Below are 22,229 nucleotides of genomic sequence, written 5' to 3'. Positions count from 1 at the left end.
TTTTTATATCTGAAGCATCGTCACCTCAAAGATTGTGTGCATCATATTTATTATAATGTTGTACAGAGGTTGCAGATTTCTTTTTTCAAATGAAGTTGTCAAATTGCAAAAAATTAGAAAGAATAAAAAACAATGAGAATTAATAAACATATTGTATCATGATTTGTCGTAATTACAATTTTTTATCAAAAAGATTACCCCCACTTAGTATTAATCATAAAATAAGTTTTCCGTGATGTTTTAAATCAAGGAAATGACTTTTAATTTTATAATCTTCAAGTGCCTTGTGAAGTGTTTACGTCTAGGTTTCTCTTAATTTAAAACAAACAAGTCTTTTTTTTGTACCAACTCCACCTAATAATTAGTACACTCTTTTATCCATGTCCAATAATTAGAATATTTTCCTGCATTTCTATACAATGCTTTTTTCGTTAAGAGGACTGAATACTCTACAAATGGCAATGACCGTATAATGAAGTCTCACAAAAAAACAAAACAAATACTTCATCCACATGAAATAAGTTGAATGAAATCAATAAAAAATATAAAAACAAAAAACAAAAAAATTATGTAAATATGATTTTTGTACATTAGCATACGATTTAAAGGCCTCTGGTAATGCATTGATTGTAGGTTAACCATGCATATATCATTGCTAATCAATTTGAATTTTATGTTTAATATGTGAATGTGTGAAAACTTCCATTTTGTTCAATATTGTGCCTGTTTAAAAAAGTATGTACATTTTGTACTCGATGTTACCTTTACCACAAGAGAGGAATCAAGTATATTATAACACTAAGAAATGAAATGGCATTTCATTTTCTGAAGTAGTAAAAGCAAGACTGAAACATATATATTCTAAAAAACGATAAACAAAGGAAAAAGAAACAGAAGAAAGTCATTAGCATATTAGCTTTTTTTGCAGACAAAACAAATCTTAAAAAACTTACGATACACTCTATCAAAATATCCATAGATAAATGGATTAACAATGTGGTTTATTATGGAGGAACGACGTAACAGCATGATAACATTTAATGTTACAAAGTCCATTGAATACCAATAATGAAACGGATCACCAGTTGCTAAAAGAATAACTATAAAAGTTGGAAGGTGTGAAAGCAGATAAAAAATGATTATGGTGATAAACATGTATGTAAAATTATTCCTAACCTTTATATTATTTTCATATCTGCTTAAAGACGTACTTTTTTTTGATCGCTTGGATTGCGATGATGGCTTGATATCTTGATCATTGCTATCTAAATTTCCGCCATCTTTTTTACTTTCGTTTTCAGGGTTTTTAACACTATCTAATTCCCCTTCGTCTCTAAAGTCTAACTCTTCTTCGGAAAATTTTGTAGAAACTGTCAATGGTTCAGAATTGACCGTCTCAGATTCATCCACAGAGAATGATGGTTTTGTTTTAAAACCATCTCTAGGTTGATTTGCATTTTGGGGTTTTTTCCTGAATCTAGTATAAATCTGGTATCCTATTGGAACATACAATGCGGCTGTGATACCTGCATTCAAAAATATAACACAAATTTCAAAGAAAATATATACCATCTTAAGAATGTGTGTTGTACCGCTGAAGTCTCGCAACTCGCACATCACAACTGTTATGTTTCTTTTTAAGCAGGAAACATTTTGGTATCGGTAACCTGCAAAGTATATTACAGGACTTGTATTAATTATAGCAAAAAGAAGACATCCGAAAACAGCACATTTTTTCCTGAAGACCGTCATCTGTCTTCCTGTTGGGCGACAAATTTTCAGATATCTGCTGATCGAAATCAGCAACAATATGAATGCAGACCAAGACGTCGTGACCCATGAAAAATAGTGTAGGAGTTGGCACAACACCTCATTGTAAAAGTCCACGTAAAAGTAATTTATCGTTATACCCAAACAAGCTAAGGACACACATGACATCAAATCTGCCACAGCCAGGTGTGGTATGAAAAACCGCTCCTCCGTCTGGGGCATCTTGAATCTGTACAGATACAGTACTTGGCCATTTCCAATTATACCAACACAAAGAAAAACTCTGATTATTGCTGTATTGAACAACAAGTTGTTTGCAAAATGATCATTGCAGTCGCTTATGCTATTGCTAGAGTTAAAATCCATTATGCCGTGCGTTTGTTGAACAGGGGTTGTTCGTTATGAATAAGTGTGAGCATGTTTTTGTACAAGAAGGAAGTTTAGTCAAATTACAAGGAAGAAAAAGAAATTACAAGGAAGAGAGTTGTTAGATATAGTTTTCTTAAACAGTGACCTTGTTCATCCACAGATGTATAAGGCCTTCTGTAATTCATTAAATATGGGGCCTTCTGTAACTTTTTTGATTTATCGTGTTTATTTCATTTTCTTCTACTTCTTTTTTTTAATATTTACATTTGCTACTATGTTTTCTTACATGAACCTCTAGAATAGCAGAAACGTTCATTTCTGTGTTAACTTTTTAATAACGTCAAAATGGTTATTGCATGCGCGCTTTTCGTTCGACGGTTGTATATCTATATCGTAAAGATATAAACACGCAAATGTTAATAATTCTGAACGATTTGTTTTTCTTAAACCTAAATATAAGTAATAAACGACAATGTTAAATAGTTCGCCGTGATATGAACTTGTTTGGTACGTTATTAAATTATTTGAGAAGCCCTTCGGGCTTCGCAGGATTTAATCACGTGACCAACCAAACTCATATCCTAGTGAACTTTTTAACTTGTTTGTTTTTTAATTTTAAAAGAGGAATAAAAAAAACAGATATTGAAAGTAATAAAACTGGAAAATAAACAAATATTTAACGAATGAGGAATCATTCCTTATTACTTATATGTATATTATTTCCAATTGGTACACTTTAAAACGACATTATTTTAAAACCACTATAAATATTGTTTTCATATAACACATACATGTACTATGTATTACTACGCGGCGCACCTACTAGGAAGTAGATTTTTGTCATCCCTAAGATGACAAAATTCTCAAGATTGATTTTATGATTGTCATGTATCATTTTTTGTGTTGTTATTCAGCTGTTGAAATTAACTGGTTGCCCTGTCTGTTTAAACAGCATACTAATATATAGCAAGCGTTTTTTCCTCCTTTTCTTAGTAAAATCTATTGTTTTGTATGCGCATGACTTTTCACATTTCTTTATTTGACTTTTTTCGATGTATTCTTTATCTAAGTTTGTTTTATTGAAAACCTCCTTTTCAAATACAAATTTAATGTTAACTTTGTTTATTTTTATCTTCTAAATACCTTTTAAAAAGGTTGAATGTGTTGATTATGTAATTATGTCGTCTTTGATAAAACTTAAGCTACAAAGAGAACGCAAACAATAAGAAGTGTGCAGGTTAAGGTCTGACTTCTAAGTAGTTGTAGTAAAATTGTACATGTATAGAAGAATAAGGCTCTTCTTTCCACGCAACATATTGTTAGACAGTTTATCAATAGACAAACTTCTATTTCTTTTACATAGATATCAGAAAAACAGACACACAGAAAGATGTTAATAAAACTGGTATGTCTTCCTTTGTTAGCTATTTAATAAGCAATCATTATAGAAAAAACTTTCATTTTTTTCCTTCATAGATTACTTGTTTGGTACTAGGATCAGCATTTTTTTGAATTTTTCAAAGGTCCTTTAAAAACCCTACAATGCTACAACTAAATTTTATTTTTTTTCTTATTTTTTTTTATATTAAAGAGAAGGCCTAGATTAATTTTTATATAAAGATGAGAAAAACTGAAATGCAGATATTTATACCGGTACTGTGGAAACATTAGATTTCGTGGTGGCTCAATTTTCGTGGGCACCTCTCATCCACGAAATTACATCCTCCACGAATTGATTGATTCGGGTAATAACGTCATTTTTCCTTTTGTAGATATATAAGAATACACGAAATTACGTCTCCACAAACCAATAAAATGCAAGCCATCCACGAAAATTGTCCCCCACGAAATTTAATGATTCTACAGTATGTATCCAACAGCGCATAGGAACACAGATACAAGGAAACATCTGTCAATCTGGTTCACCAAGCGTCTGCTTTATGACTTTTAGTGTTTACATCCTGGATCTGATCAATATAGAACAAGTGAAAAGCAAAATTCTGCGAGAAAATGAAAGTTCAACAGCCAGTAATTTATCATAAATTATCAAAGATTAAATTCCTAGTTGCAAACGTATATGCATATCTCTAATATATGTACAATTGATCTGCAAAATAGCAACCTCCTATCCTGAAAACTGTAGAAGGAGTTTTTCTCTGAACAATAGGGACACCCTTTATGCAATACTCTGCGAAAAAATGATGAAACTCAACACCTTGTATTTTTTGATAAATAATCAGAAATCAAAATCCAAGTACTATGCACAACTCTAATATATGTACAATTTATCTGCAAAGCATCAACTGTACTATCTTAAAAACGGAGTTATCTGTACAATAGGGGTTTCCTGTGGAAAACCCGGTTAAAAATATTCTAAACTTAGCCTATCTTTTTACAAATGTCTAAACTCCTAACAGTTAAGATTTCAAATTTTATTAAAAGTGTAAATATGAACATAAATATAATATGATTCAATGGTTTTGACTTACTATAAACGTCAACTGAAAAAACTTTTAAAAAAAAAATCTTTTTTTTTTTAGATTACTGCTCCGTCATTTATATATAAAAATTAAAATAGAGATATTTACATACATGTAACAACAGTATAATCATTACAATAAATTCTAAAATTTCTTTCGAAAATCTTGTTATATAAATGTCTCTGATTAACATCTCTTTCTCTGTGTTTTTACGATTCATTTCATTTTGCCATTTTTAGACATTTTGATATATTTTTGTTAAACAATTATGATTCTAGTTAAATCAACAAAAATTTTAAAAATTAATTACGCATCAAAACCCTACTTACATGAACGTAACTGTATCAATCGTTTCTGCAAACAAAACATTCCATGAAAAACTTGCGATACACTCTATCGAAATATCCATAAATAAACGGATTTACAATGTGGTTTATTATGGATGAACGACGTAAAAGCATGATAACATTCAAAGTTAAAATATCCATGGTATACCAGTAATTAAATGGTTCGTCTGTTGCTAAAAGGATAACAATAAATGTAGGAAGGTACGATAACAAGTAAAAAATGATTATGGTTATAAACATATATGTAAAGTTATTTCTGACTTTGATGTTAGTCTCGTGTCTGCTTAACTGGGCAGACATTGTGTGCCGTTTGGTAGAATATCTTTTCTTAATAACTGTCTGTTTGTTGATTTGTATATCATCTGGTTGTTCATTGCTGCCCATTTCTGGATTTGAATCAGCGGTTGGGTTTAAATTTTCCATTTCAACGTTTTGAACGGTATCAAACTGCATTTCTATATTCAAATTCGAGGTTTCGTCCAGACAATTTGTAGCCATGGTCATAGGTTCATAGCTTCCCGTTTCGGATTTATCAATTGAGGCAGTCTGTTCAGCTCTAAGACCATGATTTGATTGATTTGAGGTAGTTGGCAGTTTTTTAAACCGCTTATATATTTGATATCCAATTGGAACGTATAGCGAAGCTGTCAGTCCAGCGTTAAATAGTATAACACATATTTCAAAGAATATATATATTACCTTCAGAGTATGCATCGTCCCATTGAATTCTCGTAACTCACACATCACTACTGTAACATTTGCGCCAAGACATATAACATTTTGATGTCTGAAACCTCCAAAGTACGGTACTGGAACTGTGTTTATAATTGCAAAAAGAAGACATCCATAAACAGCACATTTTTTCCAGAAAAGAGTCATCTGCTTTCCTGTTGGGCGACATATTTTCAGATATCTACTGATCGAAATCATCAACAAAATAAACGCTGACCATGATGTCGTGACCCATGAAAAATAATCTAGTAGCTTGCATAACATTTCATTTGGAAAATTGGCGTAAAAGTTATTCATTGTTAAACCCAAACAGGCCAAACACACACATGACAGCAAATCTGCCACAGCTAGATGTGGTATGAAAAATCGTTCCTCCGTCTGCGGCATCTTAAATTTGTACAAATATAACACCTGACCATTTCCAATGATACCGACACAGAGAAACAAACTAACTACTGCAGTATTAAATAGCAAGTTGTTTGCAAAATGATCATTGCAGTCATCAATACTTATACTAGCGTTAAAATCCATTTTAGTGTAGTTGTGAAAAAAAATGATAAAATGAAAAATAAATCGGATTCATTTCTTATAAAGAGGAAGGAAGGAAACATATTAAAATAACCATACTTGAAAATGTCATGATCAACACAGATCAATGATGATTGGTAAAATATTTTTAGATGTTTTTATGCATAAAACTCTACTATGCAAGTAAAATTTCCTCTCCAAAAAGGGATGTCAATTTACAATTACTTGAGTACTCGATAATCCCTTGGTCATACCAATGATCGATTAAAATTTTATTAGTTCATTGTTGTGACGGTATTTATACTAATCTTGAAAAAAAATAATTTTATGCTGTATCTAAAAATAACCCAATTTTTATCTGTACTTTTGGTCTGTAATTTGTTGTTTGTTGCAGGAACTGATATCTTAGTTTTTTAGAGATAGTTTTAAAACCGGCTGTCTATCTTATTTATAAATTAAATTTTTGTTTGAATATGTATACATGTTAACAAGAAGATGCATGTCTATGTGCATAATTTCATTGTTTTTTGTTGATGTGTACTATTAAATTTTAGGCGGAAGCGCCAATTGCAATTGCTTTCATGACCTTCTACGTCAAAGGTCAAATTCCTGCCCTTTTTCATGGTAGCTCTATCTGATGTTATTTAAACTAAGGGCATACAACTCTTTAACCCCCCCCCCCCCACCCATCCACTGTTCGACCCCCGTTTAAACATCGTTTTTGATAATAGAACTTTGTTATATGTCTCAAAATTTTTACTTCATCGTTTTTAATTATCTATTGAAAATGCCTTTAGCAAAGATAGCAAGTGGTAGATCTGTGAGTTTACGTTTTTTATAGTACAGGAACGAACGATAACTCTTGCGATGGTATGCGACATAAACAAAGGATAAGCACGGAGTCTGATGCTTGTAGATGAAATTGCGAGGGAAAAAATAGTTCAATTTGAAATTGCGTGTTTATGAGTACAAAAGGAAAAATTGATAGGGAAACAGGTATTGAATGCTTTTTTAAAACAACGGTGTGTAAAAATTTATTTAAAAAACATTATTAGAATGATACCATGCATATAAATTATTTGTAAACATACCAACGTTTCGCGTAGTAATATCAGACAATACTGCATATGCAGTGTAAAAATTTTGTCAACAAACCCACGTTGAGAACAACTGGTGACTGTTCATCTTCGACATAGTAAGGTAAGTTAGGTAACTAATGTGTTATTTCTCATTGTATAAACGTTTGCCTCATCATTTTAGATTTTCGTGTTACAATAATGGTGATAACGTTTTCTTGATCGAGGAGCTGGTACTTTCTTAATTCGAAATTCCTCTGACTCTAATCCACGCTTGTATATTGTGACGTGCGGAGGAAACATGTCACAGTGTAAAAGTGGGGGTTAGAATCAGAGAAATCTCTGATAAGTACATACATTTTATGAAAGGATTTATATTGTTTGTGTTAGGCATTCATCGATAATTCTAAAATGTCGGTCTATAGTTATGAATACTGTACAAGGCGAGGCCTATATGATTTCTTTAAAGATTAAAATTTAGCACAATGGAATCGCATATAACGGAAGATAAAGTTTCCTTTTCATAAGTTCATATAGTGATTTTATAATACGTTACGAACTGCACTGTATGATAAAGGGTTCATTCATTTTTTGCGTATAAAAAATTACAATATTCAGCTTGGTTTTAAAATGACTCATGAATAATGCAAATGGATTTTCTCTAAAATATCTCAAATACAGCTTTTAAGTATTATACAAGATGCAATTAATTGGTTGATATCATAAATATTCCAGATAGGCTATTACAAAGACATTTAATTCATAATTGAACATTTAAAAAGAATTAACGTGATTTATCCTTTTACCTACTGTATTTAGTTGTATCTCAGAATTACGTCATCATTACTCTATAATGAAAGTGACTAAGATTTCCTATGGAAATTTCTCTACGTCATAATTTATATGATAATTTGGATGACTGTATCCTTTTTTACAATTTTAAAATTTTCAAATCATGAGAACTTTGACTATATACCGGTATATCTTTGATCTACCATGTTCATGATTAATTGCAATTCCAAAAAGACTCAATTATATACCTGACAATGATTATAGGTAATAACCTAACATATACACTGTATATCTATTTGTTCTATATGTATATGTTCTTTCAGATGAATGTCAAGAAACTGATGAACATTAACTGACAAGAGGAAACATGGAGAGCCCAACATCATTCTTCATTTCTGGTGAAGGGGAGAGTTGCTAAATTTGGGCGCACAGCAAAATTCAAGCAAAACACAGAAAAAGACGGATGCTGTAAATGCGATGTTGGCTTCCCAGTTCAGCACTTTTAAAGAGGGACAAAAAATTCCACATTTGCAACTTCTAAATGGAAGCAGGGCATCTTAAATATGCTGGAATCCTCATCTTAATGGCCTTAACACCATTTTTAAAGGTTAGTAAATACAACTAAATTTAATTACAATATTCCCCGTGGTTTTCTTGTTTAAGTATGAACTAATTATACCCATGCTCGGAAGGAGAGGGTATATTGTTTTACCCTTGTGTGTCTGTTTGTCTATAACACAAATTTTGTCAAAGATATCTCAGCAACAATCGCAGATGCTTGAAATTTTAACTCAGTCTTTGTTAAGGTATGCCATACGGTGACCCTTACATGTAATGTTAACTATGCTTTTTTCAAGTTTTCTGTATACACATCAGAGCAGGGGTATCACTAGTGAGCATTGACTCACAAATTTATCTTGTTGTCATATCTTTAATAATATAGTGCATATTCTTGTTCTACATGCAATTATAAACTGAGGAATTTAGGAGAAAAAAAATAAACTTTCATTTACAGTTCAATCACTATATTTTCCATAACTTGTATGTAATATACCGAAATAACCTTACAAATATTGATAATTCATATTAGCAAAATACATGTATACTTTTAAAAATAAATTATTTAAGGTAAAACACACATAAATTCAAAATATTTTATAGATTATTTTTATTTTTAAATCCATGCTTTCTTTATTGGAGGTCAAGTATATTGTATTGAAATATTGCTTGATAACATATCCATTATTCATTTTCATCAACACATTTTAGAATATCCTGCTGAAAAGACAGCTGTCATTGGTATAATGGATGCAAGACAACACTAGTGAATTGAAATTGTTGATACCACAAATGGCACTCTCTAGGATTACACGATTTCCAATAACACAATTATGGCATACAGCTATAAACGGATTCTTTGGAAGTCTATGTTCTGTAATGGGGGAATTTCTCTTGAAGATTCCATTAGTATTAAAATAAAAACTTAGAAATTAAAAGTTCAAATGTCTTCAGTACTAGAGACCTGTGATTTGACAGTACAACATCGAGCAATTGTAAAGGACACATAATTTGTACACTTTTGAATATCAATCTATAGTTATCCATAAATTACTTGGCTTTTACATTGTACATGTATTGTAATTCTCAACATTTGCATATATGTTTGATCTTTGTTAAATATATGTATGGTGTACAGTACAGTAAGTAAATACATTCTTTCTAAGTTTTAAACATTTGTCAACAAAATGTATGAACTGCAATCTGAGGATCATTTAGAGGTCTGCAATTCTCCACATATAAAATGACTTTGAAATCATCCTGTTACTGTTAAACTTGAGAATATGTTAAGAAAACTTCAAAATCTCTTTATTGATTATTTACCTTTTTTTTACTACACATTGTCCATATATTTTGTGTATTATTCTATAAAGCTGATTTCTCAAAGGCTATTGCTTCTCAGGTGAGCAAAGTGACACACAGAAAGTTCAGTTTACTAAATTCTAATGCTATAATATTCTTTCGTCATTTTGATGTCAAAATGACTATTTTTAATAAATTGGCATAATAAATGAAAATGTTTTCCTGTAATTTCAGCTTGCATATAAATATCAATTGTTATACGAATGTACTTCACAAAATAGATGTTTTGATGTTTAAATTGCTTTTCTCATCTAATCTTTATTTAAGGCATGATCCCGACTAATCTGGTGCAGTAACTGAGTATTTCCACATTTACTACATGTATATACCTTAATTGACACATTAGAATAGTGTTTCCTGTTATCAAACCAATTCTTAAAAATATAATAGTTATAACACTATTACGTTGACAACTTGCAATCATGCTTCCGCCTATCAGTACTTTCAGTACTTTGATTGTCTTTGTTCTTTGTTCTAGATCTAACCATATCAGAAATTATATCACAGTGTTTGGTTTTTTTTCAATAAACATTAACTGCCGATCGGCACGGGTGAATTATTAATCTAAATAAGACGTCATTTAATGGACTATATGTATATGATAACAGTATAGCTCAATAATGCGTAAAAGCATTTGCTTGATTGTAGATATCTAAATGAGACAAAGTATTTATAGAATTAATTTTGAAATCCAATACAATTAGTCAATTAGTACTAACAATTGTTTTTTAAATTTCATTTTTTTGGTTTTTAAGATTTTTGAAAGATACATCGTGTGTAAAATTAGTGGGGGGGGGGGGGGGGGATTTAAACACACGAGATTTAATAAAATATCAACTTGTACTCGACTATTGTTTGATTTAAGCCCACAGTAATTAAATCATAACACCGCTCTCCATACTCTCGCATACAGAATCATGTTTTCCTCAGCAATGTGAATCCGCTATGTGACGTTTTGCAGAATTTTGAAAGCATTTTATTTTTCAAGAATTTTCCTCAACAGATGTTGTTTAACATGCTACATGTATCGTCCTCATTAATAGAACGGCTGATGCCAGTAAAATTAATATAATATTTTCCAGTTCATGAGACCACAAACTAAGGGTTATCAAATGCAGCTTTCCGACACCTGGTCTCCAACAAGTCAAATACAGACCCGGTGAAAATTGTCTTTTCTTCATCTATATTATCCCCGTTTTTGTTATAAACATTTGAACATTGAATTTGTTTTAGTTGTGTCATAATAAAGTATACCTTATCATCTGATGGATAAATTTGATTTTGTAAATGCATATTATTGTAAAATTTCCTGATTGATCAGTTTTTGATTGTATTGTTCATAACAACAATTTTTAAAAAGGCATTCAATCATGCAATAATGAAAACTTAGTTATAGATAGTTCAGCATATATCAAAGATATGTATTACAAGTATCCATTTTTTGCCACTAAGGTCTATGAAAGTCAGGATTGCTAGGTTGCTTAAGATCCATATTCATGTATTTGAATAGTTGACATCAATGTACATGTCAACGAGTGAGTAAACATGCTTCTCAAATAAAAGCCAAGAGGAAACTACCCAAGCTTTGTATAAAACATCAACTATGTAAAACACATTTGATTTAAAAGTGCATAGAGTGTAGCTTTATTAATAGTTTAGAAATAGAAAATCATGTGCAGTTACTCAGCGTTTCTTACAGTCATACACATAATTTAATTCAATAACGTTCTCCACTTTTCATTTTTGCTTAATACAGAACTGCATAAAAATAAAAGCTTATTATAATGTGAAACAAAAGAAGCAGTGCAAATTACGTATCATCAAAATAATGACCAAAGTATATTTTAAAAGTGTGTAATACACGTCCTTATGTTTCTGTAATCATTTCGCTAAATTGAATGCAAATATGTTCGAGTTTACTATTCATATGTCAATTCATATCGTTTGATTTATCGAATAGATAAGCAAAACATGTTTCATCAAAATTACAAACTTTTAAAACTAAAAAAAATTCATATAAACATCATTGCATATTAATAAAAACGCTTGAAGAATTCAGCTCTGTAGAATCATGTAAAGAAAACCACAAGTACATGTAGCAGAGATATAAAAATAGCCATGACTAAATTGCTTGACTTAGCGATGGTACAAACATTCGTACACCAGGTTTGCAATACTACAACAAAATCATAGTTAAATATTTTTTTGAAAGTATTTTCAAACTTTTTCTTCTTTTGAATATTACACCTTTATCTGGTAACAATACTTAACAAAGGCCTTTAAAAGTAACTAAATTACATCTCGTTAAACATTTAAATATTTATCTGACAAGTTGTATTAATTATTACATCAAGTATGCCCAAGAAAATCAAACAAAATGACAAACAGTAGCATAAAATAAAGGTATATTGTCTCACTGTGATTACCACTTAAAATGTTAAATACGTTATCATAGTTTAAGACACAAAATGTTTAATATTTTTTTTTTGTGATTTTGTTTTCATAAAGTTTGCATAGATGAATAAAATTACACTTCATAAACTATCTTCACATCTATGATTTGTTTATTTGCGACTACGGACAGTTCTGTGGATTTTTTTCCAAACTTCCACTGCGTGAAGTGTCAAGATGCTGTCTGGTATTTTCTCGACGTCTTCTCGTCCAAACGTTTTCAAATCAACCTCACGGTATACTGGATTTTCCAAATGGACCATAAGTGATTCGCTCAAACTTAAAAAGACAAGCATTCAAAGGTAAGAATTATTAATGGTGCAACGAAACTGTGTAAGTCAAGTGAACATATTGGTCACACACACAATTGAACAAACTGTGTGGATGAATTTATTTCTAGATCTTCAATACAACTTATTCTGAAACACTGAGACAAAGACAACGTATTATAAATATTTAGAATTCTTCAAATAATTCGATGCAAATTATTCTGAACAGAGGTTTAGTAATCCTTTAGCAAATCAAAATTATCCTTTGAGATCATTTTAAACGTCATACAATACAACGTGTGATCAGAACAGTCAGATATTAGATATGCATGTAGCAAGAAAAGAGACATCCATAAAAACATGAAGAGTTGAGCAATGAATTTGGGCTTGAAGTTTAATTACAGGACATGTTTTCTCACTTATGCACACACTTTTATATTTACATGTATGTACCTGTATTGGAAGGAAACGATGTCTCCTTCGCCACAATTCAGGCTGAATATGATACACTCCATCAGTTGTTCTAAAAGTATCTCTAATTTCTCCATAGAAAGTTCGTTGAGATAACTGTCAAGTTCAAGGACACTGTTTTCCGGCAGGGACTCCTGTATGGAACTGTTCATGCTGTCAAATGCTTCCTAGTTTTAAACAATAAAGTTGCGATTTTAGATATCTGTATTACAAATACTTTCCCAAATCACCTCTATAATTATACATTATTGATTCAAGGTAAAACCATGTTTCATTGTTCATACAAAACAAATATCAATTTTAAGTAAAACATATCACATTAAGATGTTGACAATGCATAAATGCATTGTAATTTTAAACGTATTTTAACCTTTTCACTGTAATGAAGTCGCTTTGTTTTTTCATGAAACAACAAGAACCATAGTGACTGCACGTGGGACAGTTTGCAGCATTGGGATGCCTGTAAAAACCAAATATTTAATTATTAATTTCGAATATAGATATGGGAAAAAAGGATTCTAATGAGTTATTTACAAGTAACAACCTTGGAGCTTGGGAGTGTTTTCATCTGTAATGTTTCCACCATAAAAGAGTTTAACAGAACCTCTCCAGAGGCATGGACGGATAGTAAAAAGTTCACCACTACATCAATGTTTCCAATTGTCACATACAACTCTGGTAGATCTGCAAACTCTTCAGCTATCTGACTCTGAACTGCCTTATTCAACGCTTCCTAAAATAATTATAAAAAATGTTTTGATATTTTTTCTCTCTTTCAATATACACTTAAGAATTACAATTTCATAGATAGATAGATAGATAGATAGATAGATAGATAGATAGATAGATAGATAGATAGATAGATAGATAGATAAATAGATAGATGTCGATAGAACATTCAAATTGTATCATCTCAAACCTGTAGGATTTTGGTTACAAGAGTGTTAAATTTCATGGAGACAGACGTGTCCGCTTTGTATGACATCAGTGGAAACTGTACCAGAAAATAGTAAATGACAGCATGATATCAACTACTGGAAAGAGTTTTTAAATTGCATTTTATGGGGAAACTTTATACTAGTGCAATTTGCACCTTTTCTTCAATGTGACAGACAGCATGGTCAAGAATTCATACTTGCAATTTATACAAAGATATCTAATTGGTTTTTTGATAGTCCACTTCTGTAGCTATAGTACTTGTAATATTTTTCTAATATAATTCATTTGGTATTCCGAAAGAGGGGAGATATGTAAAGGTTGTTCTAATCATTTTTTTTTATTTTCGGTGCTTTACATTTTTAATTTAATGACATTGTAAGTATATATAACTAGATTTTACACTTAAGGAGATTTACAGTTGTATATTCTTTAGTGTTTGATATGGCATTCCTTTCTGTTATAAAAATTAACAGACAAAGCACAGAAAAAGCATGACATTGTATGATGAATTAAAACCAAATTATGGAATTTATTAATCATACCAGAAAGCAACTCATTATACGACAAATTATTCTCATTGATTTCTAAGCAACCTTAAAAATTTTTATCGTGAAACGAAAACCTGGTCATGCAAACTCTTAAATATCAAACATGGTCTCCTTCATTTCTCATTTCATTAAGCTATATTAATAACATTAACAAAATTGTTTTACTAGTAAACTTAATTTCAGTTCATCATCGAGTTCGTAATATTAGAAAGATATCGATATATGCATATAAACAGTCAACTTACTTCTTTGCTGGTGTCGATAAGAGGTTTTCCAAACAAAAATCGATCTTGAAGAACAGCTTGTATGTTTTCAAAATCATACTCTAACTTTGTATTCTCTTCTTGCATATACGTGTAATTACAGTTGGCGATAATAACTGGGAAAATATCGGCTTCTCTGTTGAAACTTATTAATTGCATGGCTGTTACGTTTTTCATTGTAACTGTTTTCTCAATGGAAAATCTGGGAGAAAATACAACAATCCAGCAAATTTTTACCTTTCAAATTATATTTGATATTTTGTTGATACGTGTTTAAAGTACATATAAAGAATACGATTGTGATAAAAATATTTTAAACACCAACCTTGGATCAATGCTTTGACCGCAGGCTGTGACAAATTCATTCTGTTTCCCAATCAAAAATTCCAAAAGTATCCGGGAACAAGCTCCAACTCCCCGGATGTCCGGCAGTACAGCTCGAATATTTGTAGATTCTATACTGATATCTCTTCCAAGGAATCTTTTCATTTCATCGTTTGCGTCAAAAATTGATATCAACATGTATCTGAGGGCATTCCAAAGTTCGCAGAATGAGGTAAAACCTGCAGCAACGATTTTTTGTGCTGGATCTGAAATAACAATAATCATGTGTGAATTTCTCTTAGTTTAAACTATAATAAATTTACTCAATTTTAGTAAAGAAACTTTAATTTTTAATTAATAATAATAAAACTTATTAATATTATGTTCTTCTATAAGTACAGTAGAACTTGTCTAATCCGGTGGAGGGCGGTTCTGAAAAATTTGGCCGGATTATGCAACATCCGGTTTGGAGAACATTGTTGTAACTTAATTTTAGTATTTAATGCAGTAACGTTAGCTCTTGATCGTCTTTTCTTGCAAAATGTGTAATTCTTCTGAAATATGTTAGACCTCCTTGATCGTGATTACGGTGCAGATTTTCATTTTCTATATGGAAAACAATAATTGCATAACGGAATACGTACAATGGAAATACTTTTCAATCAAATCATCGTAATTGATAAATTTTCAAACACCCGATTAACCTGAGAAGTCCGACACGAGACAAGTGCATGAATCACCAGAAATTGTTAAACAAACATTGACCACGCGACAAGTCATCAGCACTACTCAGTCATAAAAGTATTGACATTCCCAGTTATTCATCAGTAATGTCAGTACATTGTCAGTAAATGTCTAAGTTTATCAGTAAAAAATGGGAATGTTAGTACTTTTTTGACTTAGTAGTGCAGGTGCCTGATTACGTAATGGCGAGAACTGTTTTGATGCAAGGAACAATGGATAAATATACGGGAATTTAAATATAAAACGGAAATAAACGGAAACTTATTAAAGAATATAGCATTTTGACAAAATCTGACTCTGTAAGTGTAACACAACGCGCATTACAAACAGTATCGGCAGTCTTACTCCCACGGTATCCAGAACAATGGCCTGAAAAAAATGAGGTGAAGTTAAATACACAGCCCCCACTTAAGATGTAATTCTGGCAGAAAAAATGCGTATTTATTTATAACAAGACCTAAAGGTACATGTATCAACTGAAATTAGTTGCGAGTTTGGACTTTATTTACAGTTGTTTAAATCAAAAGCAACAAAGGAAAATTGATCGATAATTAAACAGTAATTATCTCGCATAAGGCCGATCGAAAAGTGGCCGGATTACGGGAGATTTCTTTAAGTAATTATAAGTGGTTCTTTTCATTGCGGCCTGTTTACAGAATAGACAGAACATTTTTCAAACAGAAAATGTTAAGAAAATGTCAAGGGACTGAATAATTTCGCCGGATTGGACAACATGCCGGAATGCAAAACATCCGGATTCAGCAAGTTTTACTGTATATATCTTAATACATTTAATCTAGCGTGGCACAATGAAAAATGCCTGTGAATTATATAAAATATATTGTTTGTAATACATGAGATTATTACCGTTTCTAAACTGGTTTACACAATCCTGTAGTGTCATTGTTTCTGCTTCGTCTCGCGTTATTTGTTTTCCATACTTTGTTATTAGAATTCTTAGCATTTGAAGAATATTTGGAATATGCCTTAAATGACGAAGGTGACATTCCTGTAAAACAATAATCGAATGTTATAAAATTAATATGTTAAAATATTTTGTTATTGAAAAAAAAATTAGATTTCATGCTTACAGACTCGAGTACTCGAATCATACATAAAGAACAGAAGAAAATAAATGCGAAAATATGAATACCTGCTGTAAGAATTTCTCTAAGACGAAGTATGGATTCCGGAACTTCTTGTTTTTCATTACATAGAACTCCTGTACAAAGTGCTCGAATGTGACTTTTGTTCTGTGTTGCCAAACATGGGGTGATGACTCTAGGTTAGAGGTGGAAAAACCACTGCCAGAGTCCACGACTCTCTTGAACACTGCTCGCAATATGGGATCAGATCCTTAAAGAGGATGATTACGAGAAAAATAAACAAAGTTAAAGTTAACTATTTGTTGAGTCACAATATTATGAAATAAAAATCAAGTGTAAAGAAAAAAGAGAAAAGTGCTTTATTTAAAAAAATGTTAGTCGTTTTCAAAATTACAAGTAATGTCATCAACCTACTTAAACATAAAATCCTATGTTTCGAAGATACTTCTTCATATTTAACTAGATTTAGACCCGTGCGTGCACGGGTTGACATTGCATATGATATCGGAAATTTACGAAATAGATACATCGACCATATTGTTGACATTTACATACAAAGCTATAAGCCTACAATAATGCTATTAATGTCACTACACTCTGCTTAGCTAGAATAATCTAACAGTGTGTCGGGACAAGCCTTTACCACAGTAAAAATGCCTCCCATATACCCGTAATGTAGTATCGCTGCGAAACGATTTTTTTTTAGAAAATTGCATTGTCCAGAAATACAGTGGTAGCAACGTTATTGTTGACAAACAACACGCACGATTCTGATACACGAACGATCACGCACGATACACGAACGATCACGCACGATACACGGACGATCACTAACTTACTGAATCTTCACGATACACGAACAAAAACGATTAAACACGCAACCGAACGATTCTACACCATTAAACACGCAAAATCAAAATTAATTTTTAAGATTTGAATTAAGGAAACGTATTACTTTAATTTGTATTGCTTTATATTTGTATGTTATTGAAAAGCGGCATGTACTTTAGTCATGCACTGTTTTGTATTTTACGAGTTAACACTTTTACACATCCATACACAAATATAAAGGATTCACACACAAATTATTTTTTTTGTTTCCTTAACGAATATTAACTTCTATCATAAGTTAAAGAAAATTACATGTAATAGAAATGAAGATAATGCATAAACTACAAAAAATTATTTACGTAAGAGTTGACTGTGTATGTAATTTAATTCTCTTACGTACGATTTAATTATGCGGGATACAGGTAAATTTGTTACCTTGTTCCATAGAATTTCGATTTTTCACATCCATTATTTTCATAATTTACAGTACATAACTGATTTATTTCTAATTATTCTAAATTTTAAAGCGTCTAAATAAATTTTATTTCAAACAAATGTGTATACACTCTATTAGATAATAATGCGTATCGTATTATCATTTGAAAGAAAAACGTTGGGAATAATCGTTTAGTTTAAAACGGGGAATGGGTAAGCCTGGCCGCTTTCATTCAACGTGTCGCGTTTGCTTATATGATTGAAATTATTTGTCAAGACACAATTGATGCTTGATATAGGCTGATTATAAAATTAAGCAAAACTAACTCGACCGAACAAAGGATTGAATGAGCTATGGAAATACAAAAATGTATTAAACGACGAAAGAGAGAACGAATGTTAACAACTGTCAATGTTCTTATATAATTTTTTTTATTAAATTCACATTGTTTTACAAAAACTTCTTGTCTTTGTTTTGAGAATAAATCCTGGCATTCCGTAAAAAAAGTTACAAAACGAAAAAACCGCACGATCACGCACGAACACGCACGATGAAAAACGCAAACCAATTTTCCTGATACACGCACGATCCCGCACGTTACTCGAACGATCACCCACGTTACACGAACTATTTAACACGATTGGCTTGTCAACGATAACGTTGTTACCACTGTAAAAGTAAAGTTACTCATAACAAACCATTTTGAGGCTGTAAATACCTTTCATCTATATATAAATTGTATCCTATTAATCAAGAATTTAATACTTTAACACCAACGTTTTTTACTCGCTTTAAATTCACACACCATTTTGACATTCGGAACTCTCTAGGTTTTTCATATTAAATGCACTGAGTTAGAGTTATATCCCGTATTTTCTTTGATAAACAGCATATATAGCAGCTTTTTAATGAAAATTTAAACGAATTTGATATTGTGGAAACATAAAATAAACAGCCTCCCGTGATTTAGCGTGAATGTAATGCGCATGCGCAAGATTGTAAAATCCAAAAAATCCAGATGATTTCCGGGTTTTTAAACGGAATGATTATTAATTAGCGAAGCTTTAGAAAAAGTAAAAACAATTTGGTTATCTTCAAGTACCAATGATGTTTTAAATCTATAAAACAAAAGACAGTACTCCTCCAATTTCTCGGTATTAAAGCCCAAAAATTCGAGTCTATTATTTTAATATAGTTGTATAGATAGCAGACATATTTTAATTTTTCAATTTAACCAAATTTGAATAAAATACCCATGCTCCGGTCATTGGACAAAATTTCGTCACACTTCTCAAAAAGTTCTTGACGTTCCTAAAAATCACAACAAAAGTAAGCGAATTATTTATTAATCTTATATAAACTTGATATTAACAAATGCTTTGAATTTTTAATGATTGATTGCTTGGTGTTTTCCTACATCTTTATCTGGTTTTTAACATACCTGCAGTAAACGAGAGAGAAATTTCCTATCAATGGCAGTTTCCCATGCTGATCTTCCCTCTTTTGAAAACCAATCATATTGATTCAGTACAGTTACCCTTCGCGTGATTCCTGTTAAACAAAAAAAGTTCATTAATATTACTTGCAATTTATACATCTATTGCCTTTAGAAAAACCTCTAAACCTGAGGAGTCATATGCTACAAATAAGAATTGAATAACCTAAAATCACTCACAAACACAATATAGTAAAACAAAATTATCTTCATATCTAATTAATCTATCGAAAAAGATTTACTTCTTCACAATTTTCACCATTATTCTGTCGTCTCAATACGATTCAATACTGATTCTTCCATACAAAAAAACAAAAACATTAATTATAAAGAGTTGGTTATGATTATATTTTTTCTTGAGTATGTGTTAATTTAAGATTGTTCAGTTAAATAAACTAGAATGATTATTCTCTGTGCACAGATTTATACAAAAAAATTATATACAGCAGTATACGTACCTTATGTATTAGGGAATGAAATTATGATATATTTTTATAAGATTTAATCATCAGGAAATAATTTAAAAAAAACATTGAATATTTGTCGAATACAATAGTTAACACATTACCAGCATAGCTCGTATCCCCTTCCATAAACGAGTGTATCATTGAATGCAGGAACATGAATATATCATCCAGACTCCTATCTAAAGAAACTTGCAGAGTGTCTATATCTTTGCCTAAATGTGCCCACAAGAAATCAGATACCGTAAACGTTGGAATAGCGGGTTGAATAAGTTGATACACATCCTAAGTTAAAGGAAAAAAAGGTTTACAGAAAATGTGCAGAACGAGCACTCGACAAATTGATTGACTTCTTCATTTCAATAATTACATCTGAATGTTCATTTGCCCCAATAAGCATTGCCATATGCGTGAGTAGACGAAGAAGAATGTTAGAAGAAGGCGATAATGTTCTCTCGGATATTGCTTGTGTGCTTCGTCCTTCTGCTGATCCCAAGATGTGCCCTGGTTGGCTAAAATCAGCTCTGTAAAGTTACATACAACCATGTTATAATCATTATTGCAGTATCAAGTTGACTATACTTATTTTACTTAATTTAACACTTTCTATAGTAAAGGGTTGATTAATCTGGGTGTTGCTCCAAGATTCAGTAGAATGAGTATATATTCTAGAATGTATCCATTATCCTTGCATCATAAAACTATGTTTTGTTCCTTTACTCTTTTAAAAGAAATACATTGAATTTATACATTTTTTGTCAAACGTAATATATTACGCCAAAAATAGCTTACGTTACTTTATTGTTAAAACCTTCACTACATTAACACTATTATTCATGCTTAATTTTTAAAATATACTTGTGAAATAACATTAACTGGTGTATCCCATTATACCATACCGTATAAACTTCTAGAATATCTTAATCTATTAGATACACAGACAATACGCAATACATGACATTGCCTATTTGATCTCCAACTGTTGTTTCCTTAAATGATGGGATTTTCAAATTGATACGGTTACTTTAATTTCATTTCGGTCTTTTATTACTATCTTTATTTCCAAGTCATCTTATTTGTTTGTGTAACTCCCATGTCATTGAATACCAAATCACAAGTTCTTTAGCAAAGATCTATTTTTTTTATTTTCATTTTCGTACCAAAAAGGTATTTACAGGATTATCATACACCCAACAAAACTTCGAAGTGTTTAACCAGTATAATGTATTTGTAACCTACATGAAATAAGCACATCTATCTGTTTTGACGTCAGGGTAACTGATTTCCACCTAACTTTCAAATAGTTTAAAATGATGCATTGACTTTGACCTCTGCAATGCAGATAATATTGAAACGGCTTTTGGTGTTATCTCATTGATCATTTCGGCCATGGCAAGTGTTTTCGTTTTTAAACTTAACCAGAGACTAATACTAATTACAAAAATGCCAATCATATCAAGCACGTGCAGAAAAATACCAATTTAATGTTTTGACGTTTCGTCACTAGTAGTTAATTTTAACCGTTGTTGTCTTAATTTATAGGTTGCATGGTTCCCTTCTAATGACTGTAATTTTCCTTTTAATTTCCCGTGATATATAACTGATGCCTACATGGGTTTCTTTGAATGGAAAGTGTTAATTGATTAATCATTGGCCACTAGAGACATTAGAGCTTGCAAAAACGTAAGTTTTAGACTTGTAAGGCAAACGTATAATGATAGCCTTTTTCAAATGATGTATAGCAGATTTATTATTAAGTAAAAAATAGGATTAGAAAATTTAATTTTGTTTTATTGTAATTTAATAACTGTACAAATGCAATGAATGAAAAAATAGAAAGTTAAATTTTCATTCTGTTGCTTTTAATCCACATA

General features: G+C 31.1%; 1 protein-coding gene across 5 annotated transcripts in view; it reads right to left on the bottom strand.

Annotated features, from left to right (window-relative positions):
• Positions 1–22,229, bottom strand: part of LOC128186104 (E3 ubiquitin-protein ligase RNF213-like) — a 166,975-nt gene that overhangs the window by 78,415 nt on the left and 66,331 nt on the right. For 4 of the 5 annotated variants that reach the window (XM_052855834.1, XM_052855835.1, XM_052855833.1 and 1 more), the window contains 13 exons: positions 20,726–20,879; positions 20,460–20,640; positions 19,838–19,947; positions 19,650–19,707; positions 17,177–17,379; positions 16,891–17,032; positions 15,281–15,545; positions 14,938–15,157; positions 14,125–14,199; positions 13,750–13,938; positions 13,576–13,665; positions 13,188–13,372; positions 11,643–12,744 (listed from right to left, as the gene is read on the bottom strand). In XM_052855834.1, the coding sequence (XP_052711794.1) occupies positions 12,579–12,744; positions 13,188–13,372; positions 13,576–13,665; positions 13,750–13,938; positions 14,125–14,199; positions 14,938–15,157; positions 15,281–15,545; positions 16,891–17,032; positions 17,177–17,379; positions 19,650–19,707; positions 19,838–19,947; positions 20,460–20,640; positions 20,726–20,879 (2,038 nt within the window). In that variant the 3' untranslated portion in view covers positions 11,643–12,578. Of the gene's footprint in view, positions 1–11,642; positions 12,745–13,187; positions 13,373–13,575; positions 13,666–13,749; positions 13,939–14,124; positions 14,200–14,937; positions 15,158–15,280; positions 15,546–16,890; positions 17,033–17,176; positions 17,380–19,649; positions 19,708–19,837; positions 19,948–20,459; positions 20,641–20,725; positions 20,880–22,229 lie in introns of those variants that run through there. The other variant, XM_052855832.1, reaches the window with a different exon arrangement.

The sequence above is a fragment of the Crassostrea angulata genome, chromosome 5 (genome assembly GCF_025612915.1).
Source record: "Crassostrea angulata isolate pt1a10 chromosome 5, ASM2561291v2, whole genome shotgun sequence".
In the NCBI taxonomy this organism is placed as follows: domain Eukaryota; kingdom Metazoa; phylum Mollusca; class Bivalvia; order Ostreida; family Ostreidae; genus Magallana; species Magallana angulata.
Note: the sequence above shows the minus strand (reverse complement) of the source record. Positions and strands in the feature narration are given on the sequence as shown.